The sequence below is a fragment of the Equus przewalskii genome, chromosome 10 (assembly GCF_037783145.1).
Source record: "Equus przewalskii isolate Varuska chromosome 10, EquPr2, whole genome shotgun sequence".
NCBI lineage: Eukaryota > Metazoa > Chordata > Mammalia > Perissodactyla > Equidae > Equus > Equus przewalskii.
The window spans coordinates 33,699,520-33,714,333 of NC_091840.1; the positions used below are offsets into that span (position 1 = coordinate 33,699,520).

At 39.5% G+C, this 14,814-nt stretch overlaps 2 protein-coding genes across 7 annotated transcripts in view; one reads left to right on the forward strand and one right to left on the reverse strand.

Annotated features, from left to right (window-relative positions):
* PTRH2 (peptidyl-tRNA hydrolase 2) lies at positions 1-9,493 on the reverse strand. Of its 4 annotated transcripts, none has more exons than XM_008541393.2 (3): positions 9,353-9,477; positions 3,817-3,849; positions 1-625 (listed from the first exon to the last, which is right to left on the reverse strand). In XM_008541393.2, exon 3 carries the CDS (start codon positions 623-625, stop codon positions 86-88), a length of 540 nt encoding a protein of 179 aa, XP_008539615.1. In that variant the 5' UTR covers positions 3,817-3,849; positions 9,353-9,477; the 3' UTR covers positions 1-85. The 4 variants fall into 4 exon arrangements, with proteins under 4 accessions (XP_008539615.1, XP_008539621.1, XP_008539608.1 ...); XM_008541399.2 differs by lacking the exon at positions 9,353-9,477 and adding an exon at positions 7,603-7,715; XM_008541386.2 differs by lacking the exon at positions 3,817-3,849 and having other exon boundaries at positions 9,353-9,493.
* Positions 9,418-14,814, forward strand: part of VMP1 (vacuole membrane protein 1) — a 125,512-nt gene continuing 120,115 nt past the window's right edge. For 2 of the 3 annotated variants that reach the window (XM_070562344.1, XM_070562343.1), the window contains exon 1: positions 9,454-9,734. The gene's annotated coding sequence lies outside the window, so the exon portion shown is untranslated. Of the gene's footprint in view, positions 9,735-14,814 lie in introns of all 3 variants that reach the window. The other variant, XM_008541411.2, reaches the window with a different exon arrangement.

The window sequence follows — 14,814 nt, forward strand, 5'->3', positions numbered from 1 at the left end:
TTGGGGGAAGACATTCAGCTTTTATTGTTAATTTGACAGTTTCAAATATTTGTGGTGGTGGGACCATCATTATACAAAATTCCACCTAGTAAAGTTTTAGGTGACCAGTGACTTTGTCAATTAGGTCTGCTGGTCCTGGCCCAATCCCTAGGACAGTTCGAGAGCCTGGTGCAATCTGAGTGCGTCCAGCATCCTGGATTAAACTTACAGTCAGTCCCAGCATTTTTGCATGGGTCAATAATTCAACCAGAGTTTCTTCGTCAGGGGCTTTGACTACCACTTTGGGCTGACCACAATATTCCCACTCTTTGAGCAATTGAGGGTTTCTCCGTTGAATTTGCTTGTAGGCAGAAACAGCAGCATGAGAGCACTGGGCAGCCACTTTCCCTTTTCCCATCTTCAAGTCATTTCGAACCACAAGAATCATTTTGTACTCCCCACTTTCTCCTAAGATGCTTGCTTCAGTTCCAGTCTCTGTGTCTGTCTTGCTCACTGAGCTTTCGGGGGTCAGCCCAAAGTGTGTGCGGAGGCCCCAGCCCACGAACATGCCACACACAACTCCGGCAGCCAAGCTGAGCGCACCAGGATGAGCCAAATATTCCATAACCAAGGATTTGGAGAGCATCTTAAAGGAAAGGGAAAAAGTTATCACTATCTAGCAGTGAAAAGTTATAGGCTTATCAGATAAAAAGCAGCAATGTTTTAAAACTATATGAAGTCATCCAGGAAAAAGGCAAAATATATTTCAGATCTTATGAGAGTAAATGTTTTTTTTTCTCCTGTGTAGTCAAAAAGATTCAAGAACACAACTGAAGCAGTTTAGGTCATTTTGAATCTCGAAGAGTATCTCTCTGGTTCTTGGATATATGAAAGCTCTGTTCCACAGTCTTCCCTAAGTCTTGTGGAGAAAGGAAATTTCTGTTTTACTAAGATGACTAACGAAACCAAGAATAACTCATCCCTTTTCTGGAATATAGTGCTTATTTAATTGTGTCTTCATAATGCAGAGGGTCTCACTGGGGATGGTACCAACCCCTCAGACAAGTTCCTGGTTATCACAATAATGGGCCTGGAGTGAGGTACACTGCTGACATTTGCAAGACCTGAGCATGGAATCCTAAAAGACTTGTCCCCCTGGACATTATTGTAGGTGAAAAACTATTAATACCTGAGACTAGAATCCAACTTCATTTGACATGTAAGCAGTATTTTTTGCATAGTTTTAATATACACTGAATTTACCAAAAGTGTAACTATCAACTATCATATGAAACAAAGGAAAATCAGCCTTTATCTTTTATCATTTTAGAAATTCCTGTTACCCCAGCAAAGCTGTTCATGGTATTAGAGTCACCACTAAAACACCTGTATCAGTCTACATTTGAGGCTGTTGGATTCATGATGTTTCTATGTAAACCACCAACGGTTTCTTTTTCTAGTGGAATAGTATCAAGAATTTATATATTGAAATACAAGGGGCCACCATATTTGTAGTGCTTATTAAGTGGTGTCCTTGGAATCGTGCAATGCGGAACCTGCATGGCATAGACAACAGTCCTGAAAATACACACCTTAACATAATTTCCTTTTTATTCTCATTTATGTTAAAAGTAGGACATTATATTAATGTTTTTGAAAGTATATGGTAGGTAGATTGTGTAGTAGTATCAAATATTTTAATATGAGGATAATATAGGAGATGTTAAACTTTTTTTGAGTTATAATTCACAAAAAATTCACCTTTTTAAAGTGTACAATTCGGTGGTTTTTAATATACCCACAAGGTTGTGCAACCATTACCACTATCTAACTCCAGAACATTTTCACTGCTCCAAAAGAAACCCCTGTATCCATTAGCAGTTGCTTCCCATTTCCTCCTCCCCCAGCCCCTGCCAACCACACTAATCTACTTTGTCTTTATGGATTTGCCTATTCTAGACATTCATATAAATCAAACCATACAACATGTGGGTTTTTGTTTCAGGCTTCTATCACTTGGCATAATGTTTTCAAGGTTCATCCATGTTGTAGCATGTATCAGTACTTCAATCCTTTTTATTGATGAATAATATTCCATTGTATGGATATACTACATTTTATTTATTCATCAGTTGATGGACATTTGGGTTATTGCCACTTTTTTTTTTTGCTATTATGAATAATGCTGCTATGAGTACAAGTTTTTGTGTGGACATATGTTTTCATTTCTTTTGGGCATATACTTAGGAGTGGAAATGCTGGGTCATGTGGCAACTTTGTAACTTTCTGAGGAAACTGCCAAAATATTTTCTAAAGTGGCTGCACCAGTTTACATTCATTACAAATAATTTGTTATTAAAAAAAGTGTGTGTTGGGTCTGATAGGGTTGAGAACCACTGCTCTAGTGCCTTATGATGCCTGTCTCTAATTCAGAAACAAACAAAACAAACAAAAAAGCAACAGATTTTCATATAAATCATGGCTGTCTCCAGATCTCAAAGAAGGACTGGGAAGATTATAAATGAGATAAGGCAGGCAATAGACCTTCAGTAGTTGTTAGAAAGGAATGGATTACATGCCATGTCTGAAGGGAAAGAAAACAAAACAAAACAATGTTTATAAATTCGTTTGTCTCCAAATTATGAAAGTACAATTTAATACATTACAGTGCTGTACTTATATTTTCCTTTTTACAGGCTGGATCTAAGTCAAAGGTGCAGTTAATAAAAAAAGTGAAACAACCCAACAGTATCCCCACACTTGCAATCTAAATTTCAACCTTGCCCTCCCTAGAACAAAATTAATTTCTCTGAGATTGCTACTTAATGTACAAAAAACCTGTAACTATCTTCACTTCCCTGAAGTCCATTAGAATCCTTTACTATTCACTTTCTGAAACACCTACCAAAAAACCTTCTGTATTTTATAGCAGTTCACGCATTCCTTAGTCTAGTTGCAATCCTTTCTGAAGCTACCTTCTTAAATGCCCAATTTTTACAGAAATGGAAGCAGGAAGACCAGGACAATGTGGTGTGGAACGTATTTCCAGAAGACTAGTCAATAGCACTCTAACACAATGTGCCCATTCGTTTTAGCAAAAAACTAATGTGGGGTAGTTGTGGTGGGGCAGAAGCTAGTTTGAGGTGGAGTTAAGAAATAGAGACAAAGTGAAACAGAGCAGAAAGAAAAGGCAATGAATATAAGGGGATCTGAAGAAAAAGAAAGGTGTCTGGTTGTTTTTTTCTCTTAAGATGGAAAGATGAGGGCCAACCCTAGTGGCCTAGTGGTTAAATTCAGCATGCTGCAGTTCAGTGGCCCACATTCAGTTCCTGGGCATGGACCTATACCACTCGTCAGTGGCCATGCTGTGGCAGTGGCTCACAAACAAACAAACAAAAAGGAAGATTGGCAACAGATGTTAGCTCAGGGCGAATCTTCCTCAGGAAGAAAAAAAAAAAGGAAAGATGAGTATATTTAAATGTTGAGCATATTTAATTGTCAGTGGATAGAGCCAGAGGAAAGGTAGGTAGATGCTCAAGATAGAGAGAATAATCAAGAATACAAAGCTCCAGAGTAGGAGAAGACCTAAAGTCCTTATGGAAAGATTTGGTCTGGGAAAGAAGGGGCGCCTTTCCCAATGTGACAGTTTCAGATGCAGGTAGGTCTTGGATTTGCAGGCAGGAAGCTGTTCCTTAGAGGGAGGGAGGTGTACCAAAGTCAAGGTGGAGTTGAGAAGAGGAAGACTGAAATAAAATTTGCAGCAAAACATGGTAGGATTGCAGAGGAATGCTGAAAACATGGTTAAGAATGATAATTTTATAATGGTACCATACTGACCTCTTGTGATTTTCTCCAGCAGTACTTAGCAGCCTGTGTATAGATACAAATAAAGAAGAGATGACTTCACACTTCACAGAGAAAATAGAAGTCAAGAGACTAAAACCACCTGATCACTTCCTCCAAACATACAAACTGATCTGCCCACAGTCTTCCTTCATCCTCCTCTCCTATTACAATAGATAGCTGGATTTATACAGGTTTGAATTTTGCTAAGAGTAAGCACAAGATACAATGGTCTAAGGGAATTTAGGGTGAGGGCTAGAATGTTGAAATGACAGACCATGCAATGCTATTCTTAGAGAACAACTTAAAGACAGGAAGGTGATACAGAAGGATGGCCATGTGCTATTAAAGAACAAGTGTGATGGAAGTAAGCTAGAAAGGCAGATGGCTGTGGTTAGAGCCTGGAATTTTGATTTTGGAAACAAAACACTGTAAAGTGATATAAAGTCCAGAGCGTAGGTACAGGAATGGGTATCTGAAGTATAGTCAAAAGTGTGTCACTAACTTCATGTGCCTTCTCAATTCTTTTATTTTTATGATATATTGCTGCCTGCCTTCCACAAATATTGACTGACCCTGCTCTAGGGTCTAGGGGATACAGGAGTGCACAAAGCAGAAAAAGTCCCTTCTCGCACAGAGCTTATATCCTAGTAGTGGTTTGGATAGTGGCCCGATCCTAGTAGTGGCCCAATCCTAATTTTGAATTTCCTTCATTTTATTTTAATAAAACTTCATGTTTTCACAGCTTAAAGTTCATTGATCCTTTGAATGTATTGTGTCACTTGATCCACATAACTGAGAAGTCAGGATTATTTCTATACTGAAAATGAGGAAATTGAGGCCAAGAGAAGTTAAGTTCAAAAAACACAAATACTTGCTGGCTTCCTCTGTGCCAGGCACGTACTTTGTTAGGCTGAGTATGTAGTGATGAACAATACAGGCCACTGCCAATTGTTCATAGATGAGTGGAGGAGACAGACTAGTAATTACAAGGGTGCTAAATGTTATGAAAAGGTGTTAAGGGAGTACATAAAAGGCTTTAGCTTAGTTTAGAAGGTCAGAGAAGGTCTCCTTGAGGAAATGAAACTTAAAATGCAACAAATGACTAAGAGGATAGAAGGAGGAAAGATCACTTCAGGCAGAAAGAACACCAAGTGGGAAAGCCAGAAGGGAGAAAAATGGGATGTCAAATGATGCAAAAGCAGTCTAGATAGCTGAAAGATGGAGGGGAAGAGTGGCAGAGAATAAACAGAGAAAGAAGGGCAGGATACAGACCATAGAAGGCCTTCTAAGCCATGTTAAACAGTTTGGAATTTACCCTAAGGACAATGGGAAGCTGCTGCAGGAAAACGATTTTTGTTTTCTAAAATATCACCTGCGGCTTCAGTGTAAAGAATGAATTGGAAGTTGGCAAGAACAGGTACAGGAGATCAATTAGGAGGCTGCTATAATGTAATAATCGTAATAGTCAATAACTGCTAAGTATTTTGCTATTTATTAGGTATTGGCTAAACCCTCTACAAGAATTGTCTCTTTTAACACCCCCAACAGTCCTTGAAGGTAAATATATAATTATTATTCCCATTTTTCAGATGTGGAAATCAAGTTACAGAGAATATAAGTAGCTTGCCAAGTTCATACAGCTAGTAAGTGGTAGTCTGATTCCAGAGTCCAGGTTCTTAACACTACTCTATTTTGCCTTTCCCAGTAGTCAGGATGAGATGACACTAATCTGGACAACAGTAGTGGCAACAGGAAAGGAAAGAAGTAGCTGAGGCATGTCTGTATGATTTGGTGACTAACTAGAAGTCTGGTGATAAAAGAAAGGGAGAAGTTTAGAATGACACCTAGATTTAAACGAATGGAGGTGCTATTTACTGATAAGGAGAATTCTGGTGAAATAGCAGGTTTGAAAGTAAAAGATACTGAAACCAATTTTAGATATATTACATTTGGTTTGACCAAAAGACATCCTGGTTAGAGATGCCCAGCAAAAAAAATAAAAATAAATAATAATAAAAGGACATACCATTTTAGAGGTCAGAAGAGATAAGCCTAGGCTAGAAATACAGATTTAAGAGACTTTAATATATAACTGAGGTTACCAAAGTGATGAAAGTGGATGAGGCCACTTCCAGGAAAAGTATGTAGAGTGAAGAAAGAGCTAAAACAGAATCCTGAGGAAACGAATATTTAGGGACACTTAAGGCTCAGAGAACAGTGACGTGGAGTGGCCAGAAGTTAAGAGGGTCACATAGGGCAAGTTGTCAGCACCTAGTTTCAGTCCTGTTTCACTCGTGTGCCTGACAGGGCTGTACTGACATACTATTTTATGGCTCTAGATGCCTTTACAGCCAGAGAAAAAAGTTAAATTCCTATTAGTACACATTATCTCATAACGCATCTGTCATTTAGTTACTACATGATGCTGACATATTAGGACTTCTCTCTGATAATGTAGCAGCCAGACTCCAAATTGAACAAATATTCAATTAGAAGGATTCTCTGCACCAATTTCTAGTTTGCAAAGTAACCAAATATCCCATATACCAGATTCAGGCAGGTACTATCTGGAGAAGGGAACTACATATACAGGACCTATTATGTGGTGGATAACATGTTAAACCCTTTACTTCCTTTATTGTTGCTATGAAAATAAAAGGAAGCTATTATTAGCCTCATTTTTTTTTTTTTGGAGGAAGATTAGCCCTGAGCTAACTGCTGCCAGTCCTCCTCTTTTTGCTGAGGAAGCCTGGCCCTGAGCTAACATCCATGCCCATCTTCCTCTATGTTACATGTGGGACGCCTACCACAGCATGGCGCGCCAAGCAGTGCCATGTCCACACCTGGGATCCGAACGGGGGAACCCTGGGCCACCAAGGCGGAACGTGTGCACTTAACCGTTGCACTACCAGGCTGGCCCTCATTTTAAAGATGAGAAAAATAAGGATCAGAGAAGCTGCTTATTGACAGTAACATAACTAAAAGAGCAATATAAAATATACTCATCTAAACGTCATCACAGAAAGCTGCTCAACTTCATCTAAAAACAGCTACACCAAGAACAGTCAATGAAAACAGAAAGCAGAGAAAGTTCCAGAAATTACCAAGTTTGTTTATCACTTACATTCCATATTTTATGAGGTCTCTAACTCTAAAATGTTAAAATTTATAATAACAGCTTTGTTCTTTAGGATGTTCTGATCTCATCAGCCTGATCAGATTATCATCTAACTCCTCTAAAAGGTGTTTCAGCCTGTCCCTTTTTCTGCATATCTACTATATACATATTAATAAATCCAGTGCTTGACACTAAAGTAAAAATATGCATAGCCTAATAGATAATCCTGGGTAACGAAGGGACTGCAAAACAAACATGGCCTACAAAACCCTTTTGGTGTCTTTTAATTCCTCTGCCAGACTAAACCAGCTTTCACCAATGCTCTTGATCCCTTTACCTCCTGAATCCAGCTCCACCCATTAATCCCACTCCACTGGCTACTGCTCCTTGGTCTTTTCCAACCTAAAAAAACTTTTCCAAATCCTCTTTGACCCTTAAACTATTGCCTCAATTTTCCTCTTTCCTTTACTTCTAAATTTCAATTACTTGCCTCCCTTCCCCACTCAAACGAAACTGCTAAGGAATCAGACACTTGCTATTAGCCAAATGTAGTTGCCTCATTTTAGGCCTCCAGTTTTCTGCACTACTCACTAGTAACTTTTCTTTAAACTTTCCTCCCTTGAATTCTTTAACCCAACTTCACCCCATTATCATCTTACCTTCTGATGGCTTTTTTCCACAGTCTTCTTCTCAGGCTCTACGTCCTCTGTTTGCCCCTGATGTTATGTATAACCCAAGCCTACACATTTGGCCCTTTTCTCAGTCTATATTTACACTGTCCGAGATGGTAGTCATTAACCAAATGTAGTTATTTAAACTTAAATTAATTAAATAAAAATTTACGTCTTCAGTTGCACTTAGTCAAACCTCAGGTGCTCAAGAGCTCATCAACTTAAAAGTGCCTAGTGGCTACTATATCAGACAGCAAGATATGGAACATTTCCATCACTGAAGAAAGTTCTACTGGATGGTGCTGGTCTATACACTCTCGTCCCGTTCAATCAATCAATCAATCTGTATTGAGGGCCCATTGTGCACCAGGCACTGTTCCGGACCCTGGAGATAAAGTACTGAACAAAGCAAAGTCCCACTCTTCATGCAGCTAACATTCTAGTAGGAGGAAACAGACAAATAGTTTGCCAGATGAACAATTGCATTTATTCCCAAATCATCACAGCCAAGGACTCCTTAAGCCTCTCTTAGGTTCTAAACTTGAATTTCCAGCTTCTGCTAGATTTCACGACTTAGATTTCTACGAAGTACCCTAAACTGCGTCCTAAACTGAACTCAGTATCTTCACTTCCCTCATGAACTTCCATTTTCTGTATTCTTGATTTTTGAGTAACCCTGGATTTTTCCTCCTCTGTCCTACCACGTCCGGTCACCAAACCGTGCTGAATTTATCTGTCTAAAACCTATCTCCTTATCTCTGTTGCCAGTGCCCTAAATATCCCTTGGCCAAAGGCTTCCAAAATTAACTTCTCTACCTCTAATCTTTCCACATTTGCTTGACTTGTGCGTGCCCTAGTGCATCCTAGTCCATCTGCCCCCAAAATTATACTTCTAAAACACAAATCTGATTCTGCAATTTCCCTGCTCAAAAATCACCGGCTAAAAGCCTAAAGGACAAAACATAAATCCCTTAGTACGAATTTAAAACACTACACAATCTGCTTACAACCTACTTGATCCTTCTAACCTACCCTTCCTGCTACATACTGTACTATCCAGCCACACCAAATTACTAGGTCTTTCCCTTCAACCAGCAATCTCTCCCCGAAATTATTTTCTATTTGTCTTCTCTTAAACACACAGACACAAACAAAAACATCCTCTTCACCCGGGAAGGCGTAGTTCAAATGACATCTGTCTCTCAAGTCCTTATCATCCCCCAGTCAGTCTTAATTATCAACTCTTCTGAGATGCTGTAGCACTTATACTAACTACTGTAGGTCATATTCTCAGTGTCTAGTGTAGTGCCTGGGGTATAATGTTCAAGGATTAAATACTTCTCTAGACATTCTGTCTGTGTAACACAGGCGGACAAAATTTTCGATCATATTCCTAGAAACCTTTTCTTTCCGCATAGGACTCAACAACTTCATACGCTGTGGTTATTCAGTAAATAGCAGAGAGCGTGAGGCCTGCTCGGTACTTTCTCACAGTCCTAGCGCGCGCATCGATGCGGCCTGAAGAGAGGCTTTCCCTTGGTCCCGGTCCCTTCCTTCACAGGACGCCTGGCAGAACAGGAATAGTGGATTCAGCGGCCACTGGGAGGAAGAGTTTACGAAGGAGAAGATGAAAGGGTGGGGGGCGGAAGTAATGCAATGAGGTGGGAAGAAACCCTCCAGCTGGAAAGAGAATGGAGACGGACATCCCTCTCCTTCGCCCTGTGAGGGGCCGACCTACCTAGAACGCCTCCTCGCCTCACTCGGGCCTTTTCCGTTGCTCACTTCTGGGTAGCGAACACGTTTCTATCGCGGGAGCTACCTCTTCCGGGGTTCCTTGGCAAGAAGTTCCGGGTCAAGAACCGCGAAGCGTACAGTCATTCTTCTTCTCGCCCCGCCCGCAGGTCCTGAACCTAGACCCGAACTGAAATCCCCCGACGATCAACCTAGATTGCCGAAAGGTCGGGGGAACGTTTCTCTTTTGGAGGCAGTCTCCTGGGGGGGACACGGACCGGAAGTGACGTGCGCCAATTCCGGTTGGCCGGAGCCCAGCGGCGGGTGTGAGAGTCCGTCAGGAGCCGCTTCCAGGTTCCCGAGATCTGGAGAAGCCAGGATCAGAGCGGGTAGGTAAACCAGCGCTGAGAATTAGGGACGGAAGCCTGAGACTATCCTCAGAGCTTCTTCCGGAGCTCTCCTGCTTAGATCGTGCAGATCTGGGCCACCGTGCAAGCAGTGCTGGGCGCTGCTGACTCTGGATGTCTTAGTCTGGCGGTAGTCGGGTTATTTGGGACAGCTCCCCATGGTTGGCCACCGGTACGTTGAACCCATACACTGGACTCCCCACCATTCGCTCTTTACGCCGCAGACTTGGAAGCCGTTCTAAGCTTCTGTCGAATATCCATCACCTCTTCCTCCCAGGTGTCCAGGACCTTAGTGTTAATGGAGAAGGTCTTCCCTGCTGATGACCAAGCTCTTTCTCAGGATCTGTCAGTTTGGGTTCTTGCCCTCCGCAACCATATGATGCTAAATGTATCCTCTTTTAAAGAAAATTCAGGCGTGCAAGTGCCGTCTAAAGCGTTGATGGCCAAGAGAATGGGGCCTTCGCTCCGTAGACCTCTTCAGAGGACCTTCACGTATCTGCCACTGCTTTCATGAGGAATAGTGTCCTTTGCCTTTTCCAAATCCCTGACTCCTCCGACCCCTGTATTTCATTACAGTGGAGGTATTTGCAATAAAACGTGAGGGTCGGCTTAATCTCTAGAACTCCAGGAAGCCATATGTGGCCCTGTATCAACACTGCTAAGATTACATGTGACCTCCAGTAGGTTTTACACTATTATCTTTTGTTGTCCTGCAACTCCGTGCTAAGATCTCATAATATATTGGCTCTGGCACTCTTTACTTATATCGGCAACATAGGTCCTTTTCCTAACTGTAGTGTCTTTCAGTTCTACTTTGGGGCTTGTAAGAAATTTTGTAGACAGATTGCACAGATCCTTTGGTGAAGCTTGTGCAAGTGTTTCTAGTGTTGTAATGATAGAGAATTTAATGTTCCGACTCTACTACCTTTTAATCGTATTATCATTTGTTCTGATTTTACTTGTGTATTCTTAGCATAAATGATGATAGTGAAAAATTATTATTTACTAGGCAAAACTTTATTCATTCTAGATTATGTTTTTATTGACCTTTGGAAGAGAGATGATGGTTCCCAGACAACTGTGGCCAATTTGTATAGGTGTGAAATGACTCTATAGTAGAAATCTTTTATATTTTACCTCTTTGCCTATATTATTTTAAAACACTGACTATTCCTTTGAAAGATATATCCTCCTTGATTAATACAGTTTAATTTCTGTGACTCACATTCCAGAATAACTGTTTCTGAAATACTTCAGTAAATGCTTTAATGTCTTTTAGCAGTTTACCTATAGCTAGTTTAATCATTTGTTGTTTAATTTATGTATTGTTCTTAGTTGTGAGTTAGAAAAATTTTTCACACTTGTCTTTGAAATGAAGCGACAAGATTTTTGAGATGTAGAATTATATAAATTAGATGTTATCATTAGTTTTAACGTTTGGTAAATTTGCTTATTGACTTTATAATGGCCAAAACTGATCTTATATTCTTTTTGCTCAATTCAGTTATCCAGGGACCGGTTATCCAAATTTTCTTATTTTTCCAACTTCTTCCTGCCTTTGGCTTGAATTACCACTTTTTAGGATTTCAAAGATCATTAAACTTTAAATCAGAAGACCAGGATTGAAGTCTGGGCTCCAACACTTGTTGAATGACGGTTGGCAGGTTACCTAACTTTCTGAGCTGATCTGGACTGTGTTGATAACAAGTACTGCTCATTTTACTTCTTAGTATTGTCACAGTGATTAAGTGAGGTAGTAAATGTGAAATTGCTATATAAATGGTTATATTGTCATTTTACTCTGAAAGCTGGCGATATATCAGTGCCGAATACTTTGCGTAATTTCAAAATTTGTTGTTTTATACTCTGTTATTTACCCAAAGATATTATTACATGCGCTTCTGAGATGATCTTTGCCCTACTTTTGAACACAATAAAAGCTAACCAGTAGTAGTTTGGTGCTGTAATCCACTGAATTAGTCATCTTGGTTAATAAGTGGGTGACTGGAAAATGAGTATAGTTTTGCATTTGGGAGTTTAAATCTGATCCATCTTGGTCATCATGTATTGTCACTTAAGAATTTCCAAGTGCAAAGGAAGCTGAAGATTTTGGTGCTTATGTATAGTTAACTAAAGGTTAGAAGTAGCCTTACTTACTTTTATTAAGTAAGAAACTATCATTTCATTGAAACCTACTGATAGAAATACTTAGAATTTGAAGCAACCTCTGTGAACCTATAGTTAGATTCTTCTCATTTAACAGAGGAGAAAATTGGGGTCCAGAAACAATCAGTAATTGGCTTGCCTGAGGTCGTATGGCCTAGGTTGTGCCAGAATCTGAACTGGAAATGAGGTCCTAAGTGTTCCTTCTGTTCTGCCAAGGTTGTCTCCGGGCGTCTTCATATGCTTTGGTAATATTTCCTGTTTTGCATGAAAATGCTTTCTGTTATGTATTAAAGGAGTCTATATATTTGTGTGTATACTTTTTTCCCTTTTTAGCTGATTTAGCCTTGTAAGTTCTAGGAAAACAAAAACACTGTGCTTGGCAAGATTTGCAGTGGAATGGAATAAGGAAAGAGAACAAGAAAATTAGTTCTAGTCTTCAGAACAGTTATTCTGAAATCATGCTTCTTTACTATCAGGTATCGAGGTGTCTTCTTTCTGGCAAGTGGAAAAGACAGAGAGGATCTTTGTAACCTGTGTTTCTGCTAAGCGAATGTTGTTACTAATGTGTAGGAAGAAACTATTAATTTCTTTGCTCCTGCTAAAAAATTTTCCCCAAGCTGCTTGTAATTTTAATATTCTGTTATGTTAATTATCTGGTAATCTGAGTAGTCATTTCTCTAATTATTTCATTCTGGGTAAATAACCACTGTAGAAAAGTTAATTCTTTGTCTTCTTGGGGATGCTTTGCTTCCATTGATTTTCACAAAACCTGTTTAGTGTCTCCCCTTTCTTGGAGATTATAGTGCCAGGTGCTTATTATCATTGCTGTTTTGTCCAAGTGCTCTTTGTTGGTGTCTCTCTCTTTTTGGTATGGAAGTAAACTCCAGATGAGAGAATCTTGAGTAAACTCTGAAACAAACTGGATGAATTGAAGTGATAACTTGTTTGTTGCTATGTTAGTTAATAATCTGCTTTCACAAAGACTTGCAAATATTTGGGGGGGGTAAATTTCTCTTTTTTTTTTGAAGATTTTATTTTTCCTTCCTTTTCCCCAAAGTCCCCCAGTACATAGTTGTATATTTTAGTTGTGGGTCCTTCTAGTTGTGGCATATGGGATGCCGCCTCAGCATGGCTTGATGAGCGGTGCCATGTCCACATCCAGGATTCAAACTGGCGAAACCCTGGGCCACCCGAAGCTGAGCACCTGGGAACTTACCCACTCAGCCCCGGGGCCAGCCCCTGGGGGTTAAATTTCTAAAGAGTTTATTGCTTCAAGAAACTCCTTATTTTGTCTGGGACAGCAACTTTGTATAGAATTTGCTGAACTGATATTATCTATTATATAAACCCTTATTTAAAGCTCATTTTAAAATATTATGCTCCTTTAAGGTTTTAGAAATTTGAACAGGAGATACTTTTCTGTGTCAGGTAAAAGATGATACTTAAAGCTTAAGGCATTTTTAAATTAAGCAAGGGCAACCCATTGAGTAATCCTACCCCAGCTGGTCTAACTACAGTTGCTAAAGAGTTTGGCCTTGTCCAGAAATACATAATCTTTTCAGTAGTTCATTGTGATGTTTTCTCTTGTTCTCAAGGTTCTTTAATAATAACCTTGGTCTTTATAGATTTTTCTGGAAGGACAAGGTAGCTAGTGTTAAGAGCCAGGGCTATGAAGCTAGATTACCTTGGTTCAAATTCCAGCTCTACTGCTGTGCAACCTTTGGGCTAGTTACTTAAACCTCTTGCTATCTCAGTTTCCTCCTAGGTAATGAAGTCAGTACCTTTATTATAAATAGATAAATGAAGTATTTAGAACAGTGCCTGGCATATAGTTAACCATGATTGCTATCATCGTTATCATCATGTAGCTTGCCGAGCAGTTGCTAACAACTTTTCCCCAACCCTCTTTGGAAATCATGTCTTTCTGTTGCTGCTTACTCGATTATTGTTTGTTTATTATTAATGAAATTTCAATAAATAAATATATATGTATATTTCATTTTGTGAATATTTTACAACATATGTGGGATTCTTAACCAAATGAGGCATTGTAGGCCATGCTTTCCCCCTTTTCTGTATTATTGTTAACAGTTTACATTATCTGTGTAAACCTTAACACAGAATTTAAGAATTAAAATTTGGGAATTTGATGTTTAATGATGTCTTCTAGCACTTAACTTTCTTGCATGGAAAGATCTTTTAGCACTGAAATCTACTGTATTTGTTCATTCATCCAATCAGTAAACAAATATCTTGTGTCCTAGGCCTTTTACCAGGTTCTGGGGAAAACAATGGGAAACAAAGACAAAAGCATATATTTTAGTCAGGAGCCTGATAGAGAAAAAAATAAATACAGAAATGAAAGAATAAACATAGTGTAATAAATGTTATGAAGGAAACAAACAAGGGTCTGAGAGAGAGTTAGTGTGGATATGTGCCTATTTGAGGCTCTAGCACAGTACACCTGGAATACAGGAACGTGAGATGAGGTAGGAAGCATACTCATGGTCCAGGTTGTGTAGAGCTTTGCAGGCCATGGGAGTGAGTTTGGATTTAATTTTGAGTGCAATAGGAAGTCATTCTACCATTTCAAGTAGGGAATAATATGATTTATAAGAAGTTCAATCTTGCTCATATGTGGAGGATGAATTGAAGGCGACAAGAATAGAAATGGAAAAAGAAGTTAGGAGTCCATTTTGCAGTAGTCCAAGTGAGAGAAGAAGATGGCCTGAACTAGAAAGGTGGCAAAGAAATGGAGAGCAGTGTGGGTGGATACTAAATATATTTGGAGTAGGACTGAGTCTTGGATTAGATGTGTGGAATAAGGAAATGAGAAGAGTCAAGGATGACTAGGCTTCTGGATTTAGTAACTGGGTGGATGGTTGGGCCAAGTACT

Excerpts from the sequence above, each read along its gene's own strand:
- PTRH2 (XM_008541386.2), bottom strand. The coding sequence starts at position 625 with ATGCTCTCCAAATCCTTGGTTATGGAATATTTGGCTCATCCTGGTGCG.